The sequence below is a fragment of the Kryptolebias marmoratus genome, linkage group LG19 (assembly GCF_001649575.2).
Source record: "Kryptolebias marmoratus isolate JLee-2015 linkage group LG19, ASM164957v2, whole genome shotgun sequence".
Lineage (NCBI taxonomy): Eukaryota > Metazoa > Chordata > Actinopteri > Cyprinodontiformes > Rivulidae > Kryptolebias > Kryptolebias marmoratus.
Genome location: NC_051448.1, coordinates 11,964,971 through 11,990,825, shown reverse-complemented (window position 1 = coordinate 11,990,825; position 25,855 = coordinate 11,964,971). Strand labels below are relative to the sequence as shown.

At 39.0% G+C, this 25,855-nt stretch overlaps 2 protein-coding genes and 1 long non-coding RNA gene across 6 annotated transcripts; all 3 read left to right on the top strand.

Moving 5' to 3' along the window:
* Positions 1 to 1,163: 1,163 nt before the first annotated feature.
* On the top strand, positions 1,164 to 10,922 carry mtmr9 (myotubularin related protein 9). Of its 3 annotated transcripts, none has more exons than XM_017427235.3 (11): positions 1,164 to 1,233; positions 1,610 to 1,797; positions 2,554 to 2,662; positions 2,799 to 2,924; positions 3,032 to 3,205; positions 3,312 to 3,529; positions 3,699 to 3,860; positions 3,958 to 4,099; positions 4,311 to 4,531; positions 4,755 to 4,906; positions 8,208 to 10,922. In XM_017427235.3, the coding sequence occupies exons 2-11, from the start codon at positions 1,616 to 1,618 to the stop codon at positions 8,369 to 8,371; spliced, it is 1,650 nt and encodes a 549-aa protein (XP_017282724.1). In that variant the 5' UTR covers positions 1,164 to 1,233; positions 1,610 to 1,615; the 3' UTR covers positions 8,372 to 10,922. The 3 variants fall into 3 exon arrangements, with proteins under 3 accessions (XP_017282724.1, XP_024864137.1, XP_037837590.1); XM_025008369.2 differs by lacking the exon at positions 1,164 to 1,233 and adding an exon at positions 1,339 to 1,357; XM_037981662.1 differs by lacking the exon at positions 1,164 to 1,233 and adding an exon at positions 1,461 to 1,479.
* Positions 10,923 to 14,463: 3,541 nt separating this feature from the next.
* On the top strand, positions 14,464 to 20,801 carry tdh (L-threonine dehydrogenase). 2 transcript variants are annotated; one of them, XM_017427230.3, is made up of 9 exons: positions 14,464 to 14,618; positions 16,043 to 16,237; positions 16,597 to 16,639; positions 16,779 to 16,849; positions 17,263 to 17,412; positions 17,616 to 17,788; positions 17,925 to 18,015; positions 19,398 to 19,667; positions 19,779 to 20,801. In XM_017427230.3, the coding sequence occupies exons 2-9, from the start codon at positions 16,051 to 16,053 to the stop codon at positions 19,916 to 19,918; spliced, it is 1,125 nt and encodes a 374-aa protein (XP_017282719.1). In that variant the 5' UTR covers positions 14,464 to 14,618; positions 16,043 to 16,050; the 3' UTR covers positions 19,919 to 20,801. The 2 variants fall into 2 exon arrangements, with proteins under 2 accessions (XP_017282719.1, XP_017282718.1); XM_017427229.2 differs by lacking the exon at positions 14,464 to 14,618 and adding an exon at positions 15,445 to 15,528.
* A 1,324-nt stretch (positions 20,802 to 22,125) lies between these two features.
* Positions 22,126 to 25,229, top strand: LOC119618002. The gene is made up of 2 exons (XR_005234532.1): positions 22,126 to 22,299; positions 24,990 to 25,229. It is a non-coding gene; the product is annotated as an uncharacterized LOC119618002 (long non-coding RNA).
* The last annotated feature ends 626 nt before the right edge of the window (positions 25,230 to 25,855 follow it).

Below are 25,855 nucleotides of genomic sequence, written 5' to 3'. Positions count from 1 at the left end.
AAGGAGAGCATCCTAAATGTATTTTAAATTAATTAAAAGAAAATTCTGAGTGAATTCAGTTCAAGAGCCCTAAAATGTTCCAATGTCACCACCTAGTGTCATTTCTTGACTTGATTTAATGTTGTATTGAATGCTGGTTGTGTGAATAAAGTTTAGAAAGAAGCAGTGCTGCTTATAAAAGCAGAGCATCAAAATGGATTTCATTATGTTCTCAGAGGTTTTTATTATGTGTGTGATTTTTCCACCTCCTGCTTTTTATTAAAGCAGATTATTGGTTCCTTAAATGAGTCCAATGTTATGACAAACCCTACTAATAAAGTATTATTTTTGTTTTTACTGTGAAGATTTTAAATGTCAAGAATTAAGGCACTAAAGACCATGTAGACTTACATATATTACATTGTTTTGCCACATAGATGCATTATAGTTGAGCCACTACAGGCAAAATCTTGGAATTTTTTCTTGCAGATTGTGAGCTTTTGAACCTCTGTAACATGATTTTTATTACACAGGAGATGAAAAATAAAGCAAAATACTAATTTTCAAGTTGTGAAGTGACCATCAAAGGACTGTTTTACCAGGTTTTGTAAAGACTCAGTGAATGGAGTAAAAAAAAAAAGATAAATAAAAAAAAATAAATGTTTGTGTTGTGGTTCAGTCAACCAGCTAAATTTTATTTCTACAGCTCTTCACTTTTCATACAACATATGCAACACGAGGAGCGTTATGAGAATAAAACTGTCCTGTATTTACATTTACAGGCAGATTTTACAACATTAAAAAACCCCACACGTTAGTGGTTTATAGAATCAAAACATTTCTAAAATATAAGATTGACAATAAATAAATAAATAAATTTTATATTATATTATATTATATTATATTATATTATATTATATTATATTATATTATATTATATTATATTATATTATATTATATTTAACCAGATACTAATTAATATTTTAAGAATAGCCTAAAGGGCAGCAATATGCATGTAATTTTGGGATTTGTTTTTTGTTCACTTACTTAGTGTGTATAAGTTTAATGTTAATTTTTTATATATATTTAACACAACATTTATTAAAATTTAGCACAGAGTCAACGTCGTGAACAAATGCGATATTTTCTTCGCAAACAACCCAGAACTGAACTTCTCATATGCACTTTGTTTCCACACGGTCTGTTTTTGCGAACGTACCAGTCTCGGTCAATCGCCAAATAAAAAAATATCAGGTAAGGTTGGGATTAATGTCTTTAACAGGATTAGGAAATGTTCAGCATTATGCTGTATATTTATACTACAGGTAATGTTGGATGTATGAGGTGATTTGGAAAAAAACGGAAGGTATTTCTTACGGTAAATATTCTGTTTTTGTTACAAAGCTAGCTTAGCTAACCTTAGCCGCTTGATTTCCTGAATCGTGCTGACACATTGTTGCTTCATTTTGTTTTTCTGTTGACGTGACATCGACCAGCACGGTATATCTTTTTTAAACCACAGCACTGCCAAGACTCAGTAACATAATGATGTTGTTCATATTAATCATTTAGACTCCTCATTTCTGCCTTCATCAGTCTGGGCTGTGCTCACTTTTTTTGTCTGTTTAAGATCATCATGGAGTTCGCAGAGCTGATAAAAACACCCAGGGTGGACGGGGTCGTCCTGCATCGACCCTTTATGCCCACCGTGGAGGGAACTCTGTGTTTGACTGGTCATCACCTGATTCTCTCCTCCAGACAGGACAACACAGAGGAGCTGTGGCTCCTTCATTCAAACATAGACTCCATAGAGAAGAGGTGAGAGTTGAAATAACCTTTTGATACTTGTATCAGAAGAGCCAGGCAATTGATTTATCAACCTGATTATTGTAGCACTCACTCTAGTTCCCCAAGCTGTTTTTTTATAACCTCAAGACAACATAAGTGCGCTGCAAAGAGAATCCAACTGATCTTTTATTAGACTTTACATCATAAGTGTTGTTGATCTAGTTTGCTGTGATGAAACTACAGTGTTACAAAGATGCACTACAGAGAAAGGGTCTTAACAAATTGTCCTAGTCTGTTTTTATCATGTTGTCCATCATATTTAATGGATCGAATAATCAGCGTGATAGAAAACAAAAATTAGAATATATCTTCAAAACTGTGAAATGAATTGGTTGCCACACTGAGACTGGTTGCTCACGTTTCCCCTCATTTACACTCGTGTATATCAACATTACAGAAAAAATAATTGAATGATTTTTGAAAGCTAGACATTAGATGATCAGGCAGATGGTTCCTTGCTTTGCTTTGTGGAAGTCATCATCAAGGTCCATTTCATTTATTGTGGTCCACTGCTACATGAGATTATCCAGGACAAGTACAGACTTAAACCATGTCCTGCTCGTAGATAAACTGATTATAAGAATTAAACCAGTTTTGACAAGATATTTCAGTTGAATCACTTTCTTACAGTGTATATTTGCTACATTTGTTTTTTTCATTCCTTTGAAATATGTTTTCTCTATAGCGACTTCCCCTTGTTTAATCAATCCGGATCTTGTGTTTTAGATTTGTGGGATCTTTGGGAAGCATCATAGTCAAATGCAAAGACCTAAGGGTGATCCAGCTTGACATCCCTGGTATGGAGGAATGTCTCAACATTGCCAGTTCCGTTGAGGTAAAACTCCAAATTAATATTATTCCCAACAGAAAGCATTCACAAAGGGTTTTTTTTTTTGGTGTGTTTTTTTTGTATAGCATTTGCCTTACAATGCTTGCTGAAATATTGTGTATTTATTTTTATTCCTTCCAAGGCTCTGTCCACGCTTGATTCTGTTTCCCTGATGTACCCTTTCTTCTACCGGCCCATGTTTGAAGTCATAGAAGATGGCTGGAATTTATTTCTTCCTCAGGACACCTTTAAAGATTTGGAGTCCATGGTATGGTTATGAGTTGTCACAGTTAGTCCTAACGCTTGTCAAAACATGATTACTCAACCTGTGCTGTTTATACCCTCTCTTAACTTCACATGAATATCCTCTTTCAGACAGACGAGTGGAGACTGAGTGAAGTCAACAAGGACTTCAGCTTGTGTCCTACATACCCCCCTCTAGTGGCAGTGCCCAAACACATTGATGATGACGTCCTGAAAAAGGTAGCCACCTTCCGTCACGGCGGACGTTTTCCAGTCCTTAGTTATTACCACAAGAAGAATGGCATGGTGAGTGCGCAGACATCTCTTTTGCACTTCTTTGTTTGTGGTTTTGAGCCTCGTAGAGGCAGACGGTATCATCATGACATTGTCCTGAAATGACTTTCCCTTTCAGGTGATGATGCGAGCAGGCCAGCCACTGACAGGCACGAACGGGCGGCGCTGCAAGGAAGACGAGAAGTTGATCAATGCCACTCTGAGGCCGGGGAAACGGGGATACATAATCGATACGCGCACCATCAATGTTGCCCAGCAGGCCAAAGCTCGAGGAGGGGGGATTGAGTCTGAGGGTAATTATCCCCAGTGGAGGAGAATCCACAAAGGCATTGAAAGGTGAGTGCTTACTATGAGATTCATAATAACAAAACATGTTCTTACATTGTAGAGCTAGATTTAGACGATAAGTTTCTTGTCTTGTTTTTAATTTTTAGCATATTATTTGTCAGATCATATCAGTAAGTCAGATTTTCATTTACTTCTGTAAAATATTTGTTGTTTTCAGGTATAATGTCCTCCAGGAAAGTCTGATTAAGCTGGTGGAGGCCTGTAATGATCAGTCGCACAGCATGGACCGCTGGTTAAGCAAGTTAGAGGCTTCCAACTGGCAAACCCATGTCAAGGAGATCCTCACCACTGCTTGCCTGGCTGCCCAGTGCATCGACAGGTTCTGGACCCTTGTCACATTCCCTGACTGCGAACTGGTACTTTGTAAAGTAGGAGACTTGTTGACACACTGTGATCGTATATGTGTTTTGTCTCAGGGAGGGGGCTTCTGTGCTCGTTCACGGCACAGAAGGGACTGACTCCACCCTGCAGGTGACCTCTTTGGCTCAGATCATTCTTGATCCAACCTGCAGGACCATCAAAGGCTTCCAGGGCCTGGTGGAGCGGGAGTGGCTCCAGGTGAGCTTCCCTGAACTTTAATGCATCACCGATTATGTTCTTTTGTAAACGTTTATTGCTGAGAAGAAAAGCACAATACAGAACATCTGATTTTGCTAAACTAAAATGAGTGTTTATGACATATTAAGATCCAGAAACATCAAATGAGGATGCTGGTTTTGTTTTGGGTGCAGCTTTAATATTTCTCCTCTCACTTCTTTAACCTTCCCAGGCAGGTCACCCGTTCCAGCAGCGCTGCGCCCAGTCTGCCTACTCCAACAGCAAGCCTCGACAGGAAGCTCCGGTCTTCCTGCTCTTTTTGGACTGCGTTTGGCAGATCCTTCGCCAGTTTCCCTGCTCCTTTGAATTCAACGAGGCCTTCTTGGTGCTGCTCTTCGAACACACTTACGCCTCCCAGTTCGGTACTTTCCTGGGCAACAGTGCAGCCGAGAAGTGAGTTCAAATAAACTTACGCTGGGCTGTTAGCCTAAACCGGCCATGCATGTATGCTTTCGATTCCCCAGCCTCAGCTTTCTTCTAAAATTTTTATTGAAGGAAAAATCTAAATATTGAGCCTTAACCTTAATTGATGTCTTTTATTGTCCGTATTTATTTACACTTTTCACACATTTTCTTCCACCTTCTAAGCACACAGTCTCCTTCTGCCTTTTTACAGAACCAGGCTGTGTCTGCGTGAGAAGACTGTGTCTCTTTGGTCGTGGGTGAATCGGCCACAGGAGCTGGAGCGTCTGACCAACCCGCTTTATGAGGCCAACAGTCTTGTGATCTGGCCCTCTGTGGCTCCTCAGAGTCTGCTGCTGTGGGAAGGTGAGCGACAAACCAACAACACACAGTAACTTACATTTTAAGAAGGCTGAGATTATAGAAAAAGTAATGTGGAGAAGAAGAAAAAAAAAACTCACTGTCACACAAAGACTGGTTTGTTTTAACAACTTTCCATTTCCAGGTTGCACCTCCTCAGCAGTAGATTCACCCTTTTTTTTTTGAAGCGTGTAAATAAAACATTTGAAACTTCATTCCATTAAACGCCCACACATACATAGTTTAATCAGTACCTGGGAAGGATCAACATTACTGACAGCATTCTTGACACGTTAGCCCTCATACCGGTGTGGTTCTGACTCACATGTTTCGTTTATTCTTAGACTAAACCTGAAACCTTGACAAGTCTGAGTAAGTTCAAGGGTTAAATAAAAAATAAAATAACATTCAAATCAGCTGTAACTCAGCCAAAAAAGGACTGAGTAACCATGATGGGATTACATTTTGGGGGAGCAGAGATTTATAAATCGCACCAGAAGAGGGCGCTGATAATTTTATCACATGTAGCTTTGCTAAACTGAGTCACCCAGTGAGCAATAATCAGCACTTTTGTAGACGTTTATATATTTGATCTAAATTTAATTTGCTCCTGCTGTACAAAGCTACATATTGTGCTGCATCACATTCATTGTAAATTACCTGAGGTACACAGTAAAACATTTCTGCATGTCCTAATTATTTTTTTGCTATTCCAGTTATTTCCGTCCTAATTTGTTATGTTGTACTTTAAGCACACGTCTGTGAAGATAAGGTTTTATTTTGATAAGTAATCTCTAATGGAACTCGTAGTAGTTGCTGCTCCACTTTGAATGAATACGAATAAAAATTATTTTTAACTACCACATGCCGTGTGCAATCATGTCTAATAAAAAAGAAAATATTATCCTAGAAGTTATGATAACCTTCCCTTCAACTTTTCACTAGCAGCTCCAGCTTCGCTTTGATTTCTCCGCAGCTCGCATCAGCGATGTGTTCATCCTGCCTGCTCCTATTATTATGGTCTGTGCCGAGTGTAAATCGTCACTGACACCCGAGCCTGCTGATGCTTGCTAACGGAGAACATTTTTACTACCAGTTTTCAGTTAGCGGTCATAAATCACATGCAGGCTAATTTAAGTCTCGCGGTTTCAGTCACAGACTTACTTTCATAGCTGATTCTGAAACATCATAGATGCTGAGATTTAAATGGTCGAGTATTTTAATGTGGGATTCTTCTATGTTTGTCGGGGCAGGGAAACATTAAGTGTCAGAATATGGTTGAAACAAACAAGATGAAATGTTTGCTTATACAGTCTGAGAAATCACAAAATTCAAAGCTCAGTTATGACTTGTTTGAAAGGATGGGGCTTCTTTATCTTCAGGTGTTTATATCATATCTCAAACTGTTTTCTATATTTCACTATAATAAAGTTTTGTTTACAGGATTTATAGTCATGTTAGACTAAAAGCAGTCATTGTATTTTTAGGTTATAAATACAGTTATCATAAGTAATGTTAAATAAGTCTTCAAGTAAAACTTTCAGATAAGATTCTGTCTGTAAATAAGTTTAAATGCATTTCTAAGGCATCGTATAGCATTAAAAAAGCTTAAACCTTCAGACAAGAGTGTTGAAAACAAATCCAGAAACTTCCAGAGCTCGGAGTCACAGCTCTTTAAAAGCTTATGTCCACGATTTAGAACAGTTCAAAAGTCGTTGTGTCAAATTTTATTTCTGATTGTAAACATGTAAGACACTGTATTGTTTCAAAGAAATCTGTGTGGGTTCATCATACCCACAGCTTTTTAAATTTATTTTATTTCGTTGCAATCGTGGCCATTTTTCATAGCAACAAAAGTTACATCGTATTATGGTATCATAAATAAATAAAACAGCCATCCTAATAATAATAATGATCCTAATCATAATGGCACCACTGAAGTTAATATTCAGTATGGGCTTCATTGAAAGCAATGCACATAAGTAATCAAACATGAGTAAAATCATGGTTTTGAATGCTCATAGAAGTGAATCTCAAACATTAGGTTGATTTTTTTTGTTGTTTCTTTAACCATAAACAGATTGCAGTTTCATGTTATTTGCATTCATTTTCACGGGTTGAGAGTTTCGTCTAAAAGCGTCCTGGGGGGATCCGGACTGGCCTGTTCATAAAGAAGAGTAGGGGGGAGGGGAATTTTCACAGAGGTTATAGGGTTTGGGCATTCCGTTTGAAAGGGCTCTTTTACTGCCAGAAGCTTTAGGGTCACACCCTCTTTCTAAATGAAGAGTAACCAGACATCTGAGAACTCAATGGAGCACGTGACATCCTGCTACACAGCACTTTTCCCTGAAAAAAAAAGAACCCAAAGCAGCCCATGAAAAGCCAACCCCCCTCCACCCCCACGCTGCTGATGTGGATACTAACAGGGGTTGATGGCAAGCGTTAAACCTTAGAATTTCACACAAATGTTGCCCTAATCCTGGCAAAACTGCTGCAACATTTACTGGTTACTTTAAAAACAAAATATGCAGTACTAACTAGTTAATTAAGGTAAGTTACGGAGGGATTATTGTAGATAATATAAACATAAATTTGTCTTATAATGACCCTTACAATCTCTTTTCTACAAATGTTTTTTACTGCCATGTCCAGATAAGAAATGGCTCCCATCGCGAGTCGTCTCAGCAGCATACGGTCCAGTCATACGGCAAATTTCTGTGGTCCTGGTCCTTCACGTTTTCAGCGATGTCCAGTAGCTGCATTTCAGCATTTTGTAATCAGTTCAAACAATCTGCACTCATCCAGGGTTTTTTCAACACTTCCTTTGTGGAAAAATAAAGCAAATGAGTCCAATAAAAAACAACAACAAAAAAAACTCTCCTGCTTACTCATTTTAGAGATGAAGATAAAGTAATTATATTTATATTTAAATCTATGTTAAAACATATCTGTACTTGTCTTGTCCTTTTAAGAGTGTTGCGGCTCTTTTTTACCTGAGGAATGAAGCTGTTGCTCATTTGGATTGTTCCTCATTTGATAGAACCGTGTTGTATTCTCGATGGCAGAACGTTAAACAGGAAGTGGGTTGGAGTCATTGGAATCTCTTACAATACTGATGCCTTTATTTGCTTGCATCTCTCCTTAAAAGTGGACTCAACAACAAAGAAATAATCAACCAAACACACATTTCCTTACATTTTGTGCCAAGTTCATGCATTGAACGCATTGTTTGTGGAACTATATTGTCGTACTTTCTGCGATTTCGTTCTTTTAATGCAACACTTGCTCTCCTCCGGTTCTGTTACAGGAGTGTTCCTTCGCTGGAACCGCTCCTCCAAGTGTTTGGACGAGGCTTATGATGAAATGGTGCACATTATCGAATACAACAAGGAGCTTCAGACCAAAGTGAACAGCCTGCGCAGACAGTTGGCCCAGCTGGAAACTGAAGACCCTCTGTTACGTACACCGTAGACAGAAAGGAAGACTCCTATCGAAAGGTAACAAAAGGGTTAAAAAAAAAAAAGAAGAAGAAAATGACAAACATGCTTACCAAACGATCAGATTCATTGTGTATTTAAGCTTTGGTAGAGCCTTAAATTGTTCTCATGCATTTCAAAACATAATCAAACTCTGACTTTTAAATTTATGTTTAATTACACAGTGAGCATGGCTTAAAGACCTCAGCACTCTTACAGCGCACATTTTCCATCATGTCTCACCACAAACTGCACATGAATGAAAAAAAAATGTTTAATTTAATAGTTTAAAGTCAGTGTGTATGCAGAACTGCACGTTGAGGGAAAAAAAGTGAATTTCCTTGAATCACTCTTTGACTGATTACTTAACTTAAGTCTCATTAAACCTTAAAAACCCACCTGTGACTTTTAACAAGTCCATTTGTTTCCGGAAAACGACATATTTGCCTTCATTTTCTTGGACTGGAATGAGATATTTGCACTTAATAAAAAAAAAAATTAAAAAAAAAGAGTTTGTATGGTAATAACGCAGGGTTTACATTCTCCTAAACGTATACTGCACTGATGAGCTGCGGGGTAACCATGGCAACACATGGGGTGCTATAAGACGTCACGTGGCTCTTCGGCATGTTGAGATGTGTAGGTTGGAGCGACACCTTTGGCATCGTACAACAAGGAAGTTTTGCATAATCTATCTCTGACCTAAATTGTTGTGAATCTTGTTAATTTACTCGATTTAGTGCCACGACCGGAAATTACACAAATTAATTACACAAATAAAAGTGGTGCTTTTAAAATTCCAACCTCATTATGCCTAAAACCCCTTAAAATATGCTGGAGAGTGGGCAGCAGGAAAAGTGTACTGACGCCACTGAGGGTCTTGTTGTCATGGCGATGGCACAAAAAGCCTCTTATCTGTAACACTTGACAGAGTTGGCTCACTTGGAGGTTTGTCTTACAAATGAAAAGTTTTGCCTTTTGACCAATTTTTATTTTTGTCTGTGAAATTACAGGGAAATATAGGGATTCAAGTGCTTTGTGAACACGGTACGTTGTTTAACATTAAGTGCTAATGCACTGTTTGAGACACTCATTTGTGTTTTCGTTTTCTTTTGTATGCACAGCGTGAATGAAGTCATAATCAATCTCAGCAACATACTCTTCATATTGATTTTTTTTTAATTATTTTTGTTTTCTACCAGCTGTTGCCATATTGGAGCATATTAAAGTAAACATGCCAAGTTTTAAAACAAACACTGGTGACACAGCCAGTCATGGAAACATTTATCGGTGTCACATCTTTGCAGCCAGGGTTTGGCAACGTCGAGCTACAGCACTATGCAAAAGTCACGAGCCGCTGCTTGTTTGACTCTTTTTGGGAAATCTTTTCAATAAACGGTCTTGATCAAAGGATCTTTCATAGTTCTCACTTCTTCGCTGAAGGAACAAGGGCTGGCTGAAGACTTTTGCATCAAACTGTAACAAGTCAATGGTCAGCAAAGGCTTGCAGACAAACACTGTTAGGGTTTCAAAAGACTTTTGGAGCAGCTAAATGCACCAATCAGCCATAACATTGTGACCACCTGCCTAATGTCCGGTGGGTCTCCTGTTTGCTTTTGTCACTAATTAACATCTGCGGAGTTTGGAGGTCGGGTGAATATCTTAAACTGTTTTGTTGTTTTGTCCGGTTGAGGAGATGCTTCATGGGTCAATGTAACATCCGTTCAAATGCTAAAATATAAGTGTTTTCATCAGAACATTAACCATTTTTAACAAAGTGAGCAGCATATCTATACCTGCTACTGTTCATAATGTTATGGCTGATATGTGGCCATTCAATACAGCATCATTGTTCTCTTTCCATGGATAATTTAAAATGATTTTTTTCTGTGCTGGCTATTATAATACACTTCAGAAAGCTTTACTCAGCATTCTGCTTATTGCATTTGTCTGTAGCCTTTATGGGTTCATCTTTGTTCAGGTTTTTTTTGTGTCAGGAACAAAATGCATTATATATGAGTGTTTAATGAATTCTATATGCTTGTTTAAATGTCATATCAAAATGCTAAATTTACCCGAGAGCCAATTGAGAGCGAAGTTGTATTTACACTAAACTACAGTTAAAAGTTGAAAAATGTTTACATGTGCGTTCAAGGTTTGATCTTTTTTTTTTTATTGTTGTGTTTTGACCAAAAATACAGTTTCATGATGAAATACGTTCAACCAAATAATCACTGCTGGATTCTGTAAAGCAAAAAAAAAAAAAAAAAAGAAAAGGGATTCTGCTTGCATTTATGTGTCTCAGTGCTTTTTGCTTTGTGGAAATAAAACAAGACCAGAACTCTAAAAGCATCACGCTGTATATATATATATATAATCGTTTTTTGTGCTTATGGACTCTGTGCAATGCCTTACTGTAAATCATCACAAACCTGTGCACTTTTGTCACTGACGCTTGTCAAACTATATCACTGTTCAAAAGAATTCAATGTTTTTAAAGTTCTGAACTATTAAAAGTCGTGATTGGCCTCCGCCAAGGAGGAACATGTTTTTGGTAGTGTTTGTTTGTTTGTCTGTGTACAAGATTACTCAAAGAACAGATGTTGATGAAATTTTCAGGAAACGTTGAAGAATAAATGTTGGTGGTGATTGTGATTGGGATCACGATCTGGCTCCTACAATTTTTTAACGACGACATGGCCTCGGCGGAGGTTTGCGCTCTCAACGTATAGTGATGACGTCACATGATGATGATGTCATCAGTCCCAAGTGCTTCTAGTTGAAAAGATGGATTATGTTATTTATTTATTTGTCTTTTTTTATCGGCACCATGTCTGACTTTCACAACATTTTACTTGCATTGAACTGATAAAATGCATCAAAGGAAGAGCTTTTAACTTTAAATGATCATTTTATATGAAAAAGATACATCTGTCATAGTGGCTCTGTGTAGGAACAGCTTTAGAAAAGTGGAAAACAAAGCATCAGGTTTGTCTTTAAAGAAAGCACAGCAAATGTTACAACTTGAAGAGGTTTTTGCACATGCAACGTGCTGTGCTGCACGTTTGCAAAGGGGAGGCAGAAGGAAAAAGGGCTTCACAGCGCTCTGTTAAAGCCTCAGGAGAGGCTGGAATCCTTGCATTGCTTATAAATGGCCAGACTTTGTAAAGCAGCCTCTTTAGTCTGCGGCTTCAAATTTCCACTGTCTCAAATTTCCCTCATTTCTGCATCAGTGACATTTTTCCCCTCGTGGCTTCAGGGCTGCAAGTCTCTGCAGGACTCTGAGCAAAGCAGGCTGCAGCTCGTGTTTTGTTCTCATTTTAACATTTTTTGATTGTTTGTGCAGATTTCTCCTTTAAACTGGTTGCAGATGGCATGTAGTTTTCCTCTCTCCCCTTCCCGTCCCGCTCGCAGGCTTGTTCGGCAGTTAGTAAACAGCACCCCAGGAACCCCCACCACGGAGATGAGCGACGCTGTGACGAAGCAATCATCTCACGAGGCGCCTAAAGAATAAATAGCAAGAGATCAGCTGCTCTGTGGAGGCATGTAATGGCAGCCGCACTGTTTACAGTCCCGCCGCGCCGCCTGCGCTCTCCTCTCCACGTCCAAGTTGCACCGAAGACGTATAACTTGGCAGAATAATCTTAATAATCAGAAGAATCTTTTTAGCACGTTTTGTGTCAGTTTCAGAGAGGACTCATCGTTATCGGGACTCATCTCTCAGTCATTCTTCTGAGTAATGAGGAGTGTTGTTTGAAGGTTATTAAACCTCATCCAAGGATGAAAGGTTTTCATTTAGAGGAAATAGCTTTTTTAAAGGCTATCTTGCTCTTACAGAACGGTCGTTGAAATGTTTTATAAAAGCATCTGAGGAAGGTCTCAGGTACATGATTGCACATTGAAATATTAAACTGATTTATATATGATAATATTTATATATAACTGTTATATTTATATCACTACTATATATTTTTTTCAGTGCAGGTTTCAAAGATGAATGTAAAATATATAAAACCGTAAATAAGAAAAGGAGCTGACTTACAATCTTCTTAGTTCAAACTGATTTTATAAAGTTTCTTATTCATTTTTTTTATATCTTCTCATTTTTCTAGTGCAAACTGACTTTATGACTTATTTCTTAACAAAATAACTTTTTTTTTCCTGGTAAGGTTCATGAGCGAGCTTTTTTTTTTTTTTGTCGACACACAATCAAATGGGGCGAAATCCAATTAGCTCATTGCAGATATCAGACAACAATAAGGTATTACAAAGTAAATTTTCAACAGTTGCAGCTTCTGAGATTGATTAAAAAAACAAAAAAAAAAACGTTTGTTCGTTCTTCTTAAATGGTTCAGATGTTTTGAATTTGGGTTCTGCGGGTTACCTGATGTAGTCCCATGTGATCCAGGACGTGGCGTCCGTGGTTTCTAAAATGAATTATAAATTTTGATTAGCCTCAGTCCAGAGAAGACAGCTGCGTTGATGGACTGTGTTCACATCTGGCTTCTTCTTTGTCTGATAGAGCTTTAACCTGCATTAGTGATCTGTGGAAGTCTTCCCGAGTCCATGCAGGGATGTCCAGAACAGAATCAGAGCTGTTTTTAATGCAGCGTCCCCTGAGGGCCCGAAGATCACAGGTGTCCAATATTAACTTTTAGCCTTCTGCTTTAAGCTCAGATATGTCTCCAGATTAATTAAATCTTTGATGACATAAACTGTAGATGAAGGGATATTCAAAGATTTCCAAAATTTTCTGTTGAGGAGTTTTATTCTGAAATTGTTCCACTATTTTTAGACAGTTTTTTTTGCAGGCTGGTGATCCTCTGCCCATGTTTACTTCTGATTCAGCCTCTCAGAAACACTCTTTTTATACCCAGTCCTCTTACTGACCTGTTGCCAGTTAACCAAATTAGTTACAAAATGCTCCTCCAGCCTGTTTATTTGTACCTTTACAGCCTTTTGTTGCCTCAGTCCATCTTTTCTGAGACGTGTCACTGCCATAAAAATCTAAATTACCTACTTTTTCCCCCTAAGAATGGCACAGTTTCTCAATTTAAAGTTTGATGCGTTCACAATTTTTTTTTCTGTGCATAGAATATGTTTATGAAATTTGCAAATCATTGCATTCTGTGTTTATTTACATTTCACACAACATAGAATGCTGGGGGTTAGAGGTTAACCGGGGTTGGGTTTTTTTTCCAACCAGTTTGCCTTTTTTACTATATGAAATTGTTCTATCATCATCTGTATCTATCACTTATTTGTCTACATGCATTTGTGCAAAAAATAATCAGCAAGCAGTGAGATGTCTGTTTCAGAGAATCAAGCGAAAGATCGATCTTTGTCTTTGAAAAAGAATTTGATTCCAAAGGCAAAAAGAGCGTTCAGAAACCCCCACTCACTGAACTCAGTCAGGAGAAGAGCCCCCGAAAGAAAAAGCAACATCCACTTTTACAGGGAGGCTTCATTCCACCATTTTCAGCCACACTTTTACATAGTTACCGAGCAGCTTCGTTTCTCACGAAGAAGATCTGATAATAACAGGGGGTGAGGAGGCACTGAGAATAAATCAGCCAAGGGTGCAGAAGGGAGTAAGGGAGGACCAGAGTCTTCCTCAGTTCCCACATAGAACAGAGAACAAAAGCATTTCAAACCTTGATGCAGAAACATAGCAGTTAGAAGAAGAAGAACTTCATTAGGTCTTCACTTGTGCAGGCAAGAATCATGATTATTGTTATACATTTTACTATTAAAAAGAACAAAATTAAATTGTTTCCATTACAGTGCCCATGTTTTGAAAGTGATGTATTCAGAAACCGAGATGAAGCTTCCCTCATGGTGTCAGCTCTGTCGTGAAGGTTCACACACAATAACCCCTTATAGCCTTTGGCTTCCCTGTTGAGGGAACTCGGGCTGGTGACGTGGGTGCGCGTGCGCGCGTGTGTGTGTGTGTGTAGTGGGGGGGGAGTGGTCTGTGAGGGAGGACCGCACCTCCGAGGCTCCACCAATCCGAGACAAAGCCGGCTTCCTCCCCCACCTCTCTCCTCCTCCTCCCCCCGGATGATATATAGAGGAGGCAGCTGATGCAACACTGAACGGAGATAACACTGAGGCATCACGTCAGAGCGCCTACAGGAAGCAGCATCTCTCTCTCTTCTTCTTCTTCTTCTTCTTCTTTCTAAATCAAGTCAGACCAGATCGTTTTCTTCCTCTCTATTTAATTCGGCTTCTCGTTTCAACTGGTGAGTCATCCATTCCTGCTATAATACATGTGCTCGTTTTGAAACAGTTTCAAGTTGATTATTTTATTTATTTATTTTAACTAAACGTGCAAATATGTCCCAACGTGCTTCGGTTCTCGAGTAAAATTTTTCTTTTTTTTCTATGATAAGAGTCGCTTTAAACGCTTTAAATTTGCTGTGCCGGCTCAATATTGGCCACATGCCCAGTTTTACCCGGCTTTTGTGGTCTGCTTTCCTTCTTGCCTTTAATGCCTGACTGTCTTTTATTTAGTTAAACACGTATGATCTGATTAAACAGTTTGCATTCAGAATTTTCTTCGCTTCCTGTAATTTCTCGCCACGTTTCTCCAAAAAGGAGGAAAAAAAACGTTTTTTTTTTTTTTTCTTTTTCTAAACCCACGCCTCCCTCATCGGGGAACTCGCGCATATGTGGCTCCGAGTCTTTATAAAATAGCACCGTGACGCACAGACGGAAGCGGCTCTGACCCCGTGTTGCGCAACCGGCTCACCTGATGTCTGCGTAAAACGATGTGGACACAACAAAGACCTGCGCAAAACGGCGCACTGAAGGCAACACCGACGCACAAAAAACAAAACAAAAAGGGAAACAAATAGTTGTTGATGCATTTTCATTTTAAACATAACTAATTTCGTGACTTCATGCCAAAATAACCAAAGGAAAAAAATTAATAAATGAGCGCGCTTTAGGTCATTTCTAATGCGTTCCAAGAATATTCCCAAATCCGGTTACCGAGGTCGTTGACCTGCGCTTGGCACCGGTTTCCGTTGCTGCTGCTCGCCGCCGCACGCCCTCTCCTTCTGATTGGCTCCGCGTGAAGGCAGGGCTGTATAAATACGCTCAAGTTACTTATTTTATTTCTTTTGGAAGCCCTCAGCAATCCATCTCCAGGTAAGCTTACTTTTGGAATGGCGGGGATAGTTTGCGCAAAACTCGAGCCGATTCAGTCTTGGAGAGACCTAAGTTTGTAAACCGAAACGCACTGAGATGGTTTTCTTGTGTGACTGGGATTCGCTTGGAAAGACGTTTGTGATTTTATTCAGTTGGTGTTGCATTCGAGTGTAGTTTAAGGTTTCATAGACTAAAAGGTTTTGCGCTCAGTCAGTGCGTCTGTCATTTGGAGGAGATTTGCGCTCTGCTTGAGCCGCCTCCACTGTTGGGTATTTTTTAAAAGTGACCTTATTTGAAGATGCATTTGCAAGATTTCCCAAATAAAATTCTCATTAAGTGTCATGCTGCGGGTTTCTTGGCTCTTGATTTACTATGATAAGCCCCAAACTTCAGATTTCTAATTGGCTTCCAATGTATAAAATATGTGCACAATAAGCAAGTCCAAATTGTCTGAGGTGTTTGAAGTTGCATTATGTCACTTGAATTTAACATTTATTTTTCCTCCCCCCTGCAGGTACCAGCATGCCTATCATCAGAACCCTCAGCAAGGTGGCCAAGCAGGCTATGCTCAGCACCCCGGGGTGTGGCTGCCAGCCCCTGACCGTGGCTGTGCGGAACATCAGCTTCTCGCCTCGGCAGGTCACTTCTGATGCAAGCTTCCACTCGGTGTCCTTCTCAGAAACGGACCACCCCAAGGTGCTCATCACAGGTAGGCAACACCTGGTTCTGCAGCTCTCAGCCATAATGGATCACAATCCTTTTTTTTTTTTTTTCTTTTTGAAAAGGGTGTTCTTTTATTGCTTGGTAGCTAAGATAGGGATTGTAAAGATAAATTGTGAGCTTGTACAAAATGTGCTCTGGGGGGAACTTCAAACACAGCAGGATTTGTAAGACTTTTGGCAGTGAAAGCTGCAAGGGCTTCCAGGTGAACACAAAGAGTAGATGTCAAGTGCTGTGGCCATTTTCTTAAATACCTTAGTTACTTCAGTCTCCACAGAAACTGACCCTTAAAGTTATTAGCTCCATCTCATTCACCTTGTCGTGTTTTTTTTTTTGTTTTTTTTTTAGGTGGCCTGGGGCAACTTGGAGTTGGCCTGGCCAAACTGCTGAGGTGAGAAATCTTCCAAACAGGAAAAACATGCATCTTAAACTCCAACTGGTTTAGTTAGTTAGTTGTCACACCAGTTATATCGCCATGGTCCGGTAGCTGATGATGCCTGTTAACTTGTGTAACCCTGACTGCCTTACAGGAAGAGGTTTGGCAAGAACAATGTCATTCTGTCTGACATCAGAAAACCACCTAGCAATGTTTTCCACAGCGGTGAGTAAACTCAAGCAGTTCATCATTAAATGGTTACACAGAAAACTTCCTCTTGTTGACTTAACAGTGACTAATACGTTTGAAAAGTTTACTATTTCACAACAGGGAAGTTTAATGTGCTGCAACAATCTTTTGCATTAGTCTAGGATAACCAAATCATTTAAGCGGACTTTATTTGGCAGAAATCTTCTTTTATTCTCAATATGTGGCATTACCTTGACAGTTCCTGTTGATAAATGTAACATTTGGCTGCATCTGGAAAACATGAGAGGCAATGAAAATCCAATTAGAAGTTTGATAATTGCAACTAAACTCAAATAAAGCAAACACCATGGGAGAAGTCACAGTAATGCAACAGAATCCATGGCAGTCGCTGTGAATGTTTGTTACTCATTGTTCTTTGTCACTTTTAGGCCCCTTCATCTACTCAGACATCCTGGATTACAAGAACCTGAGGGAAATTGTGGTGAACAACCGCATCACGTGGCTGGTTCACTACAGCGCCCTTCTCAGTGCTGTTGGGGAGGCTAACGTGGCCTTGGCGCGCTCTGTTAACATCACTGGTGAGATAACTCATTAAACCACATGAATACCAACTGAATAAATACCATTATGCATACATTAGGAGAGGAAAATATTTGGCAGATGTTCCCAAAGTATTCCAGAATGAGGATGTGAATGCGAGGCAAAAATAATGTTCTAAAAAAATAAAAATTTTTTGTTGTTGTAGTGCATTAACTAAGTGATTATTTGCACTGTTTTCCAGGGCTTCACAACATCCTGGACATTGCTGCAGAGCACGGCCTGCGGCTCTTTGTTCCCAGCACCATCGGTGCCTTTGGTCCCTCGTCGCCCCGGAACCCCACGCCAGACTTGTGCGTGCAGAGACCTCGCACCATCTACGGGGTTTCCAAAGTTCACGCCGAGCTGATGGGAGAGGTGAGAGCTCAGAATCAACATTCACCTTTAAGCTCTTGTCAAATTAATTGAAACAATAATAAATGGCTGAAATGTTTCTAACTAGTGTAACTGATACCTATAATCTTATTTAATGGATTTATTTCTACCTATCTAGTATTACCACCACCGTTATGGGCTGGACTTTCGTTGTCTTCGCTACCCAGGAATCATCTCTGCTGATTCCATGCCAGGAGGTGGCACAACAGGTAAGAAATGAGGCTAAAAATGATTCAGAAGACATTCTTAGTTTGTTTTCAGTATTAACATTTGTAGTGCAACAAAATACTTATATACAATACAAGTCCACTCCAGCTGTGGTAAGATGGATGTTAGGAGAGGTTCCTAAATGATCTTTTTTTACATTAATTCTTCTGACGCTTTACATTACTTACAATACAAATCTTTGAAAATGGACAGCTGGTGAAATTTAAGAAAAATAAAAACTACATGAATAAATTGATTTACATAATGAAACATTGAAATAACGAATTCTATAATAAACTACCAAGTGCTGCTGAAGATTTCAGTGAGTACTTATTGGGTGTTAGAACAGAAGTTTGTTGTGTTTTAATGAGAAGGTGACCAAACCAGCAAATGATCACAAGATGGGCAACATACTGGACCCCACATTGCTGATTGCTTTATTAAAATGACTGCAGTAGATCAGGCTTGTGCCGTGTTGAAAGCGAGATGTTACTAGATCGGTGATTCAGGCAGGATATCAATATGCTGAGTTCCCATTAGATAAATGGAAAGCAGCGCATGTGACTTAAGGCCTTAAACTGCCTTTTAAGTCCGACAAAACTGACTATAATATTTAAAGCAAAAAATAAACTGATGAAATTAAAACTTCAAACTGAAGACGTGCTGAATTACTTCCCCTCACTGCCTACTGTAATTATTGGGGTCAACCTTAAAAAGCATCTAACTTAATAGTCACATTACAAAAATTAGCCATAATGTCACATTGAATGATTGATTCTCATGTTCACACTATTCTGAAAAGCTCAGATTGTGAAATTTATAATTCTGTTTAATTATGAAAAAAAATGGAATCAATTTTCACCTCACTTCTAGTCGCTGTTCAGTTTTGATTTTCAGTGCAGAAGGACAAATCTAAATCAACAATAATTTAAAAGGGATAAGTACAGTAAATAACGTTAAGTAAAGGTTTTTAATGTGACATTTGGAAAGGTACTTTGGGCAATATGTCATTAATAAAATGTTGCCAGGTAATAAAATGTGAGACAAATCATGACGTCAGCTGCTCTGATGGGTCTCACTTTTATTGGATGTCTATTCCTGTATGTTTCTGATCACGTTGCAGGTTTGTAATCCAACTGGCGTATTGCAGAGCCGTCATTACTTCTTGCATTTTTTTTCCAGTACATCATACTGAAATTGACATTTTTCGGCCTGTCTTTCTATACATGAACCTCTTCATAAACCTCTGCAACACTCAAACTTTGTTTGCAGTTTATAAAAATAATGAAAGTACGATAAAACATTTCACTTATATTTTAAAACGTTTGTTTTAAGGGTTAATGTCAGGGCGCGGTGTAACGGTGATGTTTCTGTCTCCGACCAGACTATGCTGTCCAGATTTTTCACGATGCAATTAAGACGGGAAAGTTCGAGTGCAACCTGAGACCCGACACGCGGCTGCCCATGATGTACATCGACGACTGTCTGCGTGCCACGTTGGAGGTGATGGAGGCGCCGGCTGACACGCTGAGCATGAGGACGTACAACATCAACGCCATGAGTTTTACCCCCGAGGAGCTGGCCCAGGAGCTCCAGAAGCAGATGCCAGAGCTGGAGGTCACATACGACGTCGACCCTGTTCGACAGGCGATTGGTGAGCTTCCCCCTGTTCGATTTGAGACTTTCTGGCCTTTCATTCTTGTTGCGTGCTGTAAAACCCAAACCGAATCTTTAATAAAATCTGTGTTCTTCTTTATCATTTTAGCCGACAGCTGGCCGATGAACTTCGACGACTCCAACGCACGAAAGGACTGGGCCTGGAAACACGATTATGATCTCCCGGAGCTGGTCCAGACGATGCTTAACTACTTTGGCGTGGAAGCGCGCATGGCCGGCGCTAACTGAGATGCCGCAATATTTAGATTATGTTCTGTGTACATAATGTAAAAATTGACCAAAGAGAATAGAGAAACCTTGCCTGTACATAGTAGTTCTCTTCTCTCGATTCTCAGAGGCCCTGCTTGCCTGGGACGCGGCCACCCCGTGTCCAGAATGTAAAGGCCGGTGCGGGCTAGTCGATCCTCCTTGATCTTTTGTATTTACACCCACTTTGCTCGCTTTTCCCTTTTTCTGCTTGGACCTCTGCATTAAGAGCAGTCTCTCAGCGGACGGGTGTTGCCAGTATCAGGGTTATCAGCTTGGCCTTCATGCAAACTTCTCAGGATAATTAAGAGGATAACTCGTGTGTTAAAGGGAAATGCACAAAATTTCACGATGTAACTTTTTGCTTATCAACTAAACAGAAAGGGGGAATTTTGTTTGTACATTTTCCAAATGCGTAAGGGCTAGATTTTTTTAAGGATTGTCAAAATCTAAGGAATTAAGGCTTAAACCTCTAAGGGCTAGAATCAAGAAAGAGGTGCATCTTTTTCATACTCTTTGCTGAAATAAAAGAGCAAATGAGCCCAAACATCTGCAGGATTGACTCGTCTGATGCAGTGCAGTTAAAAAAACTCCTTTTGAACTGTTTCTCTGTTGAATATTTATTCTGTCCCTGTTAAATGTAAAGAAGCTTAGTTCGCCCCAAAAGCATTTAACGCTCTTGTCTCAAAGTGTTTTTTTGTTTACTTCTGTTATTTAATATTTTTCACCTGCTTTCATACTATTTTGACACAAAAGGAAAAATGGGACTGCATACACGACGTCGACACTTCTCTGCATTTGGTGATTTCTGTAAAAGAAGTTTTTCAATCACAAAACGAGCAATAAAGTTGTTTTTTTTCCCGTATACTTGTCTGTTTCTTTAGTTATTTCAGATTTCATATTTTGCAAGGAAAAAGATGAAAACAAAACAAATATTCCTGTAAATGAGAGCATTGTCTGCATATGACGACCTGTGATGTTTGGTCCGACCCGTAAAATATCTCTCAGACATATGACCTGGGTTAAGGGTTCTTGAATAGCTGGAATGTTCCTCTTTTATATCATATTTGTTTTTTAACAGTTTCTTAATAATCTCACAGAATCAAGGCTGTTTTACATTAACAAAGAATGTCAGGGTTCTTTTAGACTCCCAGTGGAGGAAAGCTTTTACTGTATGAACAGATAACACTTCATCTCCCAAGGACACAGGTTTGTCAACAATAAATATTGTCTAAGCCACAGCTGCCATATTTGGCTCTAGTCTGATCTTTCTTGATCTTTGCACCTTATTGTAACTATTATTTATAGAGTTTACATGTGAACATTGACATTCTTCTGTTGGCAGAGTTAATCCGAGCACCGTCCTCCATGAGTCTGGAATTATGTAGCCAGGTGAAAACTGAAATAAAGCAACTTTGATTTAAAGAAAAAAAAACCTGAGAAATTAAACACCCTTAGTTCCTGCTCCTTTTGGCCATTAGGGAATGGAGTGCATGCATTGGAAACCCAACAACTTATTTTGTGAAATCTGTTGGTATCAGTATCCTGCTGCAGTATCATTCACAGCTAAAACATTACACAGTGAAATAACAACCCCTGCGCACAGCAATGTCCTTGACTAGATGCTTGATGGCCTTTTTTTGAATTTATCTGTGTCAGTGATAGCAGCAATTCCAGATGACCTTGTTATTGTTTTGTTTGTTGCAAAACTGCAAAAAACAGCTCCACATAAACTCTCATGGGCACTTTGTCGAAATGCACATTATTAAAACTGAAAGAGAAACAAATCTTTGATGTTAATAAAAGCCTAAAAAATCTACAAAAAAATAAAACTAATCCACTGAATTTTGATAGTAATTCATTATGTTTTGTTAAAATTGTTGAAATGACTATGTGACTGCAAGATCATTTGCTTTAAGGAGCTTAGCAGGAGTGTAGAACTGCAAAAGTAAATGTGAATTTGTACTAAATTTGATAGGTTTTAAATATATTTTTCCAGTTAAATGTCAGTAAAATAATGTCCTTTCAATGACATGTAACTCTAAATGAGATTGCAGCCTGCTGTGGTGTCTGTGCATGCCTGAAATATCACAAGGATATGAATTCAGAGCTTACAGCAAGACTTATGCACAAGGGGTGTGAGCAGGTACTGCACACACACACACACACACACACACACTTCTCCTATTGGTTGCAGTCTGTGTGGTCAAATGCAAAGCAATCACACCGCAAAGATTTTATATTTTTTGCCTGCGTGTACACGTGACTTAACTTGTTTGCCTTGCATTCAAATCTTTCTGAGAAGGGAGGCACAGTCGAGGAAGGACGTCCAACGAGTCTTTCCCTTTTAACTTGAAGTTGCTGTAAGTGAAACCCAGCCGTTTATGTAACACGTCTCTAAGGGGAATGTGCACATGCTTGAGGTCGAGCCTCCCACATGCCGATCACAGCACCTCCTCTGTTGCCTGGGCTCAAGTGTTTTTGTCTGTCATTGTTTAATAAGATTCCCACAGCGCGCAGCCGATTATGTTTGACTTGGACACAAGTGAAGGACGAGACGACATAGCACACACACATACACGCACGCTTTGTGCCACTGCTGTTATTCCACATGGGGTCTTGTTGCTATAGGAATGGCACCAGTCTCCAACCACAGGTATCCATGACCCTCCATTTACCTAAAAGACCGAAACTCCAGAGGCTTTACTGGGAAGTAAAACTGTCTTACAGTTACAGGCTTCGAGGCTGCTGAGTCATACAGTAAACACACTGTGGCACTTCTTTTTTCCAGATCAGAGCCATTATTGCCTAATTTCATACAGAGATTTTTTTTTAAATGTTAAAGATTTTTGCGTTTTGTTTTTGTTTTTTTAGATAAATTCATCTTGACGTGAATAAAGTACTTGGGAAAAAATTTTTTGTTGTTAAAAAATACTAAGCTTAACAATTTTACCAAACATTTTTGAGCACATATGGCTGATACACTGTGAGCCTTTGCACACATAAGCATTCAGTATTTGTTTGTATTCCTCTTATTTACTTGCTGTGAAATAAATACCCTTTTCAGGTCAGGTCAAAGCCAGTTTATGTGAAGCTCCAATGTAACCCCAAAACTGCGCCTAAAGTTACCGCCTCCTGGGTTTTAGAGCAAGATTGTGTAACGGAGGCCTGGACAGGGACCTGCGTCAGTTAGTGTTGTTATCTGAACACACCAGACAGTTGTTGTTTTTTTTGTCCGCTCCCCTTGAAGAAGACATCAGATATGTGTTTTAGTCATTGAGACTTTATTTAAAACGTTGGAAATATATAAGAAGAAGAAACAGACAGCAACAATTCACACATCAGCACCAGTGACAGTGATCAAATCTTAATATACAAGTCATTTAGAACTAAATATGATAAATAGTAAAACAACACACCATGTTTTAGCTCAATATCTATCAACTGAGTTGAAGTATTTGTTAATGTCGATTAGCTGTCGTGGCCAACTGGAATTAGGGGGCTCCACAAGTTTATTGGTTGTAGATGTGCATCCATTCACTACTTTCAAAGAGTCTCATTAGAATCGGTTCAGTGGTTCTTGAGGTATTTTGCAAACAGACAGAAGCTGATGCCATTCGTTAATGGCAAAGATTTAGGCGAAGATGTCACACAACGAGCAGCACATGAAGTGTGCGTTGGGAATGGTTCTCAGATACTACGACGCCAAGTTTTGTCTCAATATCTGTGAAACTGACTGAGTTAGAGCCTTTCTTTTGTGTTAGCTAATGTCGATTAGTTGTGGGGGCCATTCTGAATTGGGGTGACTCAAATGTAGATGTATATACGATGAATATTTCCTGAATGTTTCATTAAAATCTATTCCGTGATTCGTGAGATATTTTAACAGACAGGCAGCGGTGACTGTAATAGTTCATGGCAAATTTCAAAAGCAGATCTTGCACAATCAGCTTTTGCTCAGGAAATGTATTGGGGTTGACTTTCAGCTACTGGCATGCCAAATTCTAAAATAATGTCTGTAAAACTGGCTGAATTATAACCATTTTTTTTGTTTGACGAGGGTGCTTAGCTGTAGCAGCCATCTTGAATGGGGCTGACTTCAAAAGTTAATCGATTGTTGTTGTGATCCATTTATTTTCTGAGTGTTTCATTAAAATCCGACCACTGGTTCATGGGATATTTTGCTAACGCTGCACACTAAAGAACACACAAAGACAAACTACCTTTTAACTTCAGTGGCAGATGATAATAAAAATAAAACACAACCAACCAGTTATTTCCTCCCCTGCCTGCATTAATAAAATATCTAGCTGTGGGAATAAAGTAGAGGCTGAGTGCAGTCAGACAGGATGGAATGGGCTTCCCTAACAAACAGGTCAGATTCTGCTGTCAACCTAAGACGTGGCTGCACATTTTTATAATTTTGGGGGATAGGTTCCTGCCTTAATGTTGGCATTCCCAATGAAGGAAAATATTAAAACAGATTCAGTGTGGGACTAAAATAAAACAACACAAAAAAGTGACTCCAAGAAAACATCTCTATGTAGCATACAAGCTTGAAAGAGTGTGCTATGATGGACATTTCATCTTTATACTAGACGTATATTGTTTATTGAGTTAACTTAGTTATATATTCAGTGTATGTTGTTGGGAATGAAGGACTTCGAAGTTTCCATCATCTGAGAAAATAAAAATCAGATTAATGTGTTGCACTTCAAACCACAAACTTAAAATGAACAAAACAAGTGACTGAACTGAACATGGAAAGCAGATCTAAATGTCATACACTCGTTGCACAACGTTTACACGGACGAAGCCACAACAGACACAAACGCACGAGTGAAGAAAATCTGTTACACAAAAATTTGATTCAGTTACACTGAAAGACATGAATCTTTTCAGTCTTTGCATTTCTTTGATCAAAACATTTGCCACTGCCATACAGAAACAACCACAGTATCTGCAGTACGTAAATGTTTCTTTCGTAAGTCATTTAATGTAAAAATTTACATTAAAAAAATTAAACTCTTTTTGTTTTGTTTTTTTTCCTCAGGCAACTCACCTAAGGAGTGATCCAAACCAGCCGGTTTCTTTTTGCCGAACATGATTTCAAAGAACTCACCTACAACAGTTATGAAAACACTTGGCATAAAGAAGTAACCTGCTTCATTCCTTTGGTGCAGGAGAAACTGTCAGCACTTGTCTCACGTTGAAACCAAAGATTTTTCTTGTGAAAAGACTGTTCAATTCAAAGAAACATGTCACAGCCAATAAATAACTTTAAGACAGAAAACTTGCACAAAGTCTCTGACACCACTCGTAAACTCAAACTCCAAAGTGAGCTTTTGGAAAGAATGCCAGATTCAAAAAACATTTCATGTTAAATCACAGTTACAAATTATAACAATACACATTATTAGAATAACTAAAATGCAAACAGCAGCTGTCAGTGAGATCTAAGCAACAACCCAGCCACACCCTTACTATAGGCTACGTGTCTCCAAGTTACATAAGAGTGACTCTGATATTCAATCCAGCTGTTTACTTTGGACAAAGAAACATCTTTGGAAACATGTTTGCTGTTTGTTAAGCCACTTAACTCATCCTGGCAACTAAGAGAAGAATAAAACGGCATTTAGTTCAATGAGATGATCTAATAATGGTAAATGGTAAATGGTTTGCTTTTATATAGTCCAAGGACCCCAAAGCGCTTTACACTACAATCATTCACCCATTCATCCACACATTCACACACTGATGGCGGTAAGCTACATTGCAGCCACAGCTACCCAGGGGCAGGCTGACAGAAGTGAGTCCATGAAAATAATAGACAACATAAAAAACCTCAGTTGTAAATGGTATCATTAGTCACTTTGATAATAGCAGTCTGTCTCAAAATAAAACAATGCAACAAACCTC